Source organism: Triticum aestivum, chromosome 6B, assembly GCF_018294505.1.
Source record: "Triticum aestivum cultivar Chinese Spring chromosome 6B, IWGSC CS RefSeq v2.1, whole genome shotgun sequence".
Classification (NCBI taxonomy): Eukaryota; Viridiplantae; Streptophyta; class Magnoliopsida; order Poales; family Poaceae; genus Triticum; species Triticum aestivum.
This window is the reverse complement of record NC_057810.1, coordinates 661,863,715-661,870,736: the sequence shown is the minus strand read 5'-3', so window position 1 is coordinate 661,870,736 and position 7,022 is coordinate 661,863,715. Positions and strand designations below refer to the sequence as shown.

Below are 7,022 nucleotides of genomic sequence, written 5' to 3'. Positions count from 1 at the left end.
GCCTAGTATTTTATAAAAATGATTTGGTCCATTTTTGCAACACTTATTTGGTAGGTCCTTCACAAAAAAACCTCCTTTTGGGCACTCGGAAAATGAAAAATGAATTTTCCGTGCAAAGAAAATAAAAACTTCCTTAGGCAACATTGTTTGCCATTCCAATATGCACCCTTGTGCACAATATGAGATCATTTGAACAAAGTATGCCATGAATGTGGCCATAAGATTGATCATTTGGCTTGAAAGCCATGAATCTTTACGCATGATAGCTCATTTCTGAGAACACTTTTTTAAAATAATTATCGTATTACAAGTTTATTATTTTTCCTGGAAACTTGGTCACATATAATGACACAAATGCGAAGGTTTTCCAATTTTTTGAATTTTTTATGCCCGTTTCAAAATGCGGTCAAAACAGCGGGCTTGACCGTTCCTAGCTAGTGGTTGAATCTTGGAATTTTTTTGGTGTTTCTATGATTAAATAGATACTTATGTACCTAGAAATGATTTTTGGAAAAAATAAAGAGCAAACTATGAGGCAGCTACAGTTCAAATTTGACCCACTTCCAGCTGAATCGGCGGAAATTTGTCTTTTTCACGAGAGGTGGATCCAAACTTTTTACACACAAACATTTAGTCAATGTGCATTAAATATGTGCTAGTATTTTAGAAAAATTATTTGGTCCAATTTTACAACAAATATTGATAGGTTCTTCACAAAAAACCTCCTTTTGGGCACTCGAAAAATGGAAAATGATTTTTTCGTCCAAAGAAAATGAAAACTTCCTTTGGCAATATTGTTTGGAATTCCAAGATGCACCCTTGTGCACAATATGAGATTCCTAGCTAGTGGTTGAATCTTGGAATTTTTTTGGTGTTTCTCTGATTAAATAGATACTTATGTACCTAGAAATAATTTTTGGAAAAAATAAAGAGCAACGTACAAGGCAGCTACAGTTCAATTTTGACCCGCTTCCAGCTGAATCGGCGAATATTTATCTTTTTCACGAGAGGTGGATAAAAGCTTTGAACACTCAACCATTTGGTCAGTTATGCATTATATATGGCCTATTATTTTAAAAAATTGATTTAGTACAATTTTACAACAAATATATAGCATGTCCTTCAAAAAACTCATTTTGGACACTTTAAAAATGGAAAATGATTTAAACAAAACTAATTTCTCCTAACTCTTGTAAAAGATATTTGTCTTATTTTGATTCGTCATTATTCCAGAAAACTAAGGTCAAATTTGATGGCACATGAGAAGGTATTTTATTTTTCTATTTATTTTTCAGATCATAAAATAGGCAATATGATTTAGCTCCTTACTTTTAGTCGATTATGACCAATTTAGATGGTCAAAATGTAGTACTTGTATACTGCATTCTGATTGGTCCAGAAGCATCTCACGCGGATCGTGCCTAATCACCGTCGGATGCTCCTTGATCCAACGACCCGCCTGTCTCACCCACGTCGCCCAACCCACAACGCGCACTCCTCCCACGCACCCAACCCAACCCAACCCCTCGTGCCCTCCTCTCTCTCTCTCTCTAACCCCAGCGCTCCACTCCTCCCTGTCCGCCGCCACCATACCTGGCCAAACGGGCCGGCCCGGCCCATCGTAATCGTGCCTGGCCCGGCACGGCCCGCCAGGGCACGATTACTATACGGGCCGTCCCGTGCCGGCCCGCGTGCTGCGCCCCCAGGCCCAGGCACGACCCAGTTAGTAAACGGGCCGACACGTTGGCCCGTTTAGCACTGTGGGCCGCATTTTTTCAGCCTGTTATTTGCCCCATTGAGCGTTTTTTAGCCTATTTTTATATATTGGGCCATATATAGATGTATAAAAAAAATAAAAAAAACGTAATCGGGGCGTGCCGTGCCGGCCAGCGTGCCCAGCCTCCAGGCCAGGCACGGCCCAGGGCGTGTCGCGTGCCGGGCCCGGCCCGTTTAGACCGTGCCGTGCCTGGCCCAAGGCGGGCCGTGCCGCGCGTGCTCACGGTCCGGCCCGAAAAAATCGGCCCATTTGGCCAGCTATAGCCGCCACCTCCGGCGCCCTCTGTCCGCCGCCACCTCCGGCGCCCTTTGTCCGGTGAGATCCATATGGATCGATCCCCTCCAACCCTCCGACTCCACGACTCCTCCTCCTCCTCCTCTCTGGATCGACCCAATCCCGGCCACCTCCACGCCGAGCCGAGCGACACTCCCCACTCCCAGACGAAACCCTAGCCTGAGACCCCTTCCTCGATGGCCAACCCCTCCATGGCGGCAGGCGGCAGGGTGCCGTTGGCGGAGGGGGTCCGCGCTGTCGGGGCCCAGATCCGCAACCGCATCCGCATCTTCGTATTCTCTCTCTTGCCGGCTCCGACAGAGAGACAAACTTCCAAATCTCTCTCGCTGCGGGCGGGCGGGCGGGGATGGAGAGCCCCACATCGGCGGCATCGCGGGTGGACTTCTACGGCTTCCTCGACCGCATGCGCCGCCCGGAGGCCGCCGGCCTCTTCCGCTCCATCAAGAGGTCAGTCCCTCCCTCCCCGCCCCCCTGCGTGGATCTGATCTAAAACCGGGAGCTTTACCCCGCAGCTTCCTCACCTCCATCTCCCTCGACGAGCCCAGCGCCGAGGCGGACGACGCCAGGGTCCAGGCCTTCTTCGCGGAGATGGAGGCGGCCATCCGGGGGCACCCGCTCTGGGCCGACGCCACCCACCAGGAAATCGACCACACGCTCGAGGTCTCAGAATCAATTTCCTGTCATAAATTTTATTTTCGGGCTCCTCGCGTTGAACGCCTCTGCTTGATTTGCCCCTGCGTGCCGAGCAGGGCCTCGAGAAGTACATCATGACCAAGCTGTTCGACCGCACTTTCGCAGGCTCGCCGGAGGACGCGGCCGCCGACGCCGAGGTCTCAGGACAAGATCGGCCTCCTGCAGCGCTTTGTCAGGCCCCATCACCTCGACATACCCAAGGTCCTCAACAACGAGGCTGCAGCTGTTTGCTGTTGATGGCAGCACCCGTCCAGACACTTGGTCAGTTTCAGTTTTGCAAATCCGACGCTGAGCCTTTTTGCTTGCTAATAATAGTAGGCTGATCCACTTTACTGTATTAGGACTCTATACTACTCGTTCCTTAAATGTATCAGGCTTCCTAATTTGAGTGCTACCGTCCCTTTTTGGTCTGGTACTACTGCATTTGTGCTACATCTATATGTATGATGAGGCTTATCTTACAGCTTAGGAGGGGAACCATTGCAGATCGTGGGGCAAAGGGGATTGGAGTCGGGCCTGCCAGGGAACAGCTCTAGATCCTCTTTGTCGTTGAACTTTTGTTTCCTCTTGTCCGAGATGTGCATGTCTTTGGCTCATGTGTGGATAGTGATTTATCAATGAGCTCGAGACCATAACAGTGTAGACTGGCGCTGGTTTTGTTTAATCTGGACGGTGTTGTGTTTAAGACTGTTAGTCCAGGGTCTGTGTAGTTGTAGAATGGAGCTATTACGAGGTCAAATTTATACTCTCTGCATGCTGATCAGTTTGTTACTTAATGTTTGTGCAGTATCGGCGACAACAAGAAGGCCTGGAAGACCGGACACTGCAGATATGTGCAGTCGCTGCCAAGCTTTGTGATATTGTTAGTCTACCAGATAATTTCTGATATTGCCTTTTGGTGATAACAGGGCACTGAAGATAAAGCTTACAGAAAGAAAAAAAGATCTTGAGGTGGCCTTTCTTCGGCATGATGTTAATATACTGATGTTAACATATGCATCTACTGTACTCCTGTGCATGATGTTAATAAACTGATGGACTGAACAGGGTACCATCTCTTTGTTATACTCTTCTGAATATTGCTTCCATAACTGGAATTATTTCAAGTGCAGCAGTAGTGTAGCAAGTGCAGCAGTAGTGCACTGCTCTTGTTAGCAAGTGCGGCAGCAGTAGTATAGGAGTAGTAGTGGAGGAGTATGAATACAAAAATGATCATACAAATGGCCATGTTCTCACATACTCCTGGATTTCATTTACATCAACTTCTCAAGAGAGGAGTACTCCTTTTTAGTATTCTTAGTTTAAAGTAAATTAAATGAAAGGAGTACTCCTTTTCAGCAGTCCGAGTACAAATGCATTTACAAATAAAGTAAATGAAAGGAGTACAAATGCATTTACAAAAATATGGATTAATTTCACATATCCTCCTTTGCAAACATATGGATTAATTTTCAGTAGTCTCATTTTAAAGTAAATGAAAGCACACACACACACACCTACTGTAGCAGTAGTACTCTTTTTTTTGTGAATTTAACTAAAACATTTTGCTTGCTTTCTTGCTGGAGTACTTGAACTGAAACCTTTTACTGTTAATTAAAAATAAATGAAACTTCTTCTTTTCTCTTCTTCTCTCTTCTTTGTGTTAATTAAAATTATCTGAAACATTTTTTGTTAATTAACTGAAATCATTTTACTGGAGGACTTGCAGGTAGTAGTGCTTGCTGTTTGGTTTAATTTTCTGCTTGCTGTTTGGTTTAATTTTCTGCATTGTAGGAGTAGTGTAGTGCACTGCTCTTGTTAGCAAGTGCAGCAGCAGTAGTGTAGGAGTATTCTTGCTCTCTTCTCTGCCCTCCATATGAAACAAGCAGCAGCAGCAACAACAGTAGTGTATGATTATTAGTGCTTCCCTTTCACTCCAATTCCAGAAACAAATGAAACCAAATGAAACTTTTTCTTTAATTGAAACTTTTGTACTGCTGCTTTTGCAAATCAAATTGATGCTGCTGCTGCTGCTGCTTCTCAGTTTGGTTAGTGCTCCCTTGGTTGGCTAAACATATCAATTTGTTTGATTTGGAGCATTAGATGCTCTCCATCGACGACCGGGACCCCATGCCTAAGCTGTTGATTGCCTAATTTCATTCATCGTCTCCAGAATATATTCATTTGATTGCCTACTACATCTCCACTTAAATTCATAATGCTACTGTTTAGATTTTTTTCAATTGGACTGACTATATATCTCTTGTTAAAATTGTGGTCTTGATCTTTTATTAAACCTGAGACATCATGCATAACTAGCTCTTCCTGCTACTAGTGTTTCCTGTCAAGTAGTGTTTGCTTGGTGACAGGATGCTGTTTTTTCCTTCCAAGTATAATGCTCCTTTCATGTAGTGATGATACTACATCTCGTTTATGCCTCTTCCAGAAAATGTGCTGCACCTACAGGAATCAATCTAACTTATCCATTTTATTTTATAGGCCTTCGAGTACAAGAGGCTGTTGCTTGACTATAACAGCGAGCACGACCAACAAGTTCCGCCAGCGCGAGGCAAGCGACTGAGGTGGTTGCTGCTGTGATCGAGGTGGCTGCTGCTGCACAATAGTTTTAGTTGATGTTGCCACCATGTTTTGGTGTCTTTGTATTTGTTTCTGATTGTATGTACACTTGATGGATCGTGCAGATGTGCTGTTGTGAGTTTCATAGAGTGATTTTTGGATTTGATCACTTATCCATTTTATTTTATAGGCCTTCGAGTACAAGAGGCTGTTGCTTGACTATAACAGCGAGCACGACCAACAAGTTCCGCCAGCGCGAGGCAAGCGACCGAGGTGGTTGCTGCTGTGATCGAGGTGGCTGCTGCTGCACAATAGTTTTAGTTGATGTTGCCACCATGTTTTGGTGTCTTTGTATTTGTTTCTGATTGTATGTACACTTGATGGATCGTGCAGATGTGCTGTTGTGAGTTTCATAGAGTGATTTTTGGATTTGATCATTTAGTTGCGAGAATTATTGATCGTTGCTGTTGAAATGTGTAAAATTGAAATCTATGAATGAAAAAGGCTGAATGTTCGTTTATTGGATCGAATAATATTTGGGCTCTAAAAAGGCTATGGCCCAAACAATAGTGGACTGAAATATTGTGCATTTATGAAAAACAAAAATAAAAGGCTGAATGAAACGGAATGCAAAATGGCCTAGGCCCAGAAAATAAAAAGGCCGAATGTAGGGCTTGGCCCATGAACCTGACAAAAATTGACAGAAAAAATACAAATAAGTTCAATTATTGGGCTCGGCCCATGTAAAACACCAAATTGGACCGGGCTGAATCTTATCAATGACCTTTTCAATTGGTCGTAGTTTTGCCACGTCAGATTGCCACGTCGGATCCGACATGGCCTGAGCAGACAGCCAGTGACCAAAATAAAAGGTCATGGATTCAACGACCTTCTGTTTTGGTCGTAAACGTTTACGACCTTCTCACAGAGAAGGTCGCTATAGTCAATTTACGACTGCCAGCTTTTGACCTTCTATTTTTGGTCACAAAAAGGTCGCAAATGAAAAATCATGACCTTTCAGTGACCAATAGTGGTGGTCATAAGTCGACATATTTCTTGTAGTGACTTCTTTTGTAGTTGTGGATGCTTGCAATAGGGGTTAATCATAAGTGGGATGCTTGTCCAAGTTAGGGAAGTACCCAAGTTCCGGTCCACCCACATATCAAATTATCAAAGTACCGAACGCGAATCTTATGAACGTGATGAAAACTAGCTTGACGATAATTCCCAATGTGTCCTCGGGAGCTCCTTCATTATTATTAGAAATTGTCCAGAATTATCCTTTGCTACATAAAGGACTGGGCCACCTTGCTGCACTTTATTTACTTTATTTACTTGTTGCTCGTTACTATTTATCTTATCACAAAACTATCTATTACCTACAATTTGAGTGCTTGCAGAGAAAGCCTTACTGAAAACCGCTTACCATTTCCTTCTGCTCCTCGTTGGGTTCGACACTCTTACTGATCAAAAGGACTACGATAGATCCCCTACACTTGTGGGTCATCACAGCACCACCCCGCCACCCCGCTGCAGCACTACCCCGTGCCCCCTCCGCCCGGCCATCTCCGCCCCGCCACCGCGCGGACGCTGCCGCCACCCCACCCCGCGGCAGCACCACCCCACCGCCCCGGAGCCTACGGCCCCGTCGCTACCACCGCCCGGCGCCCCCTCCGCCCAGCCGGCGCCACCCCACCGCCCC

The 7,022-nt window shown here is 45.1% G+C and overlaps 1 protein-coding gene across 5 annotated transcripts; it reads left to right on the top strand.

The window, feature by feature from the left end:
• The first annotated feature begins 2,061 nt into the window (after nucleotides 1–2,061).
• Nucleotides 2,062–5,757, top strand: LOC123138813 (vacuolar protein sorting-associated protein 9A). 5 transcript variants are annotated; one of them, XR_006469355.1, is made up of 6 exons: nucleotides 2,062–2,518; nucleotides 2,584–2,731; nucleotides 2,821–3,025; nucleotides 3,552–3,812; nucleotides 5,243–5,346; nucleotides 5,511–5,757. XR_006469355.1 is itself a non-coding variant. In XM_044558682.1 (5 exons), the coding sequence occupies exons 1-5, from the start codon at nucleotides 2,418–2,420 to the stop codon at nucleotides 3,678–3,680; spliced, it is 504 nt and encodes a 167-aa protein (XP_044414617.1). In that variant the 5' UTR covers nucleotides 2,062–2,417; the 3' UTR covers nucleotides 3,681–4,054. The 5 variants fall into 5 exon arrangements, 2 of the variants coding, with proteins under 2 accessions (XP_044414617.1, XP_044414616.1); XR_006469356.1 differs by lacking the exon at nucleotides 5,511–5,757 and having other exon boundaries at nucleotides 3,552–3,593; nucleotides 3,673–3,812; nucleotides 5,243–5,489; XR_006469354.1 differs by lacking the exon at nucleotides 5,511–5,757 and having other exon boundaries at nucleotides 5,243–5,489.
• Nucleotides 5,758–7,022: the final 1,265 nt, after the last annotated feature.

Excerpts from the sequence above, each read along its gene's own strand:
- LOC123138813 (XM_044558681.1), top strand. The coding sequence starts at position 2,418 with ATGGAGAGCCCCACATCGGCGGCATCGCGGGTGGACTTCTACGGCTTC. Across the intron at positions 2,732-2,820 it reads AAATCGACCACACGCTCGAG|GGCCTCGAGAAGTACATCAT; the intron begins GTCTCAGAATCA and ends CGTGCCGAGCAG. Across the intron at positions 3,026-3,551 it reads AGCACCCGTCCAGACACTTG|TATCGGCGACAACAAGAAGG; the intron begins GTCAGTTTCAGT and ends ATGTTTGTGCAG.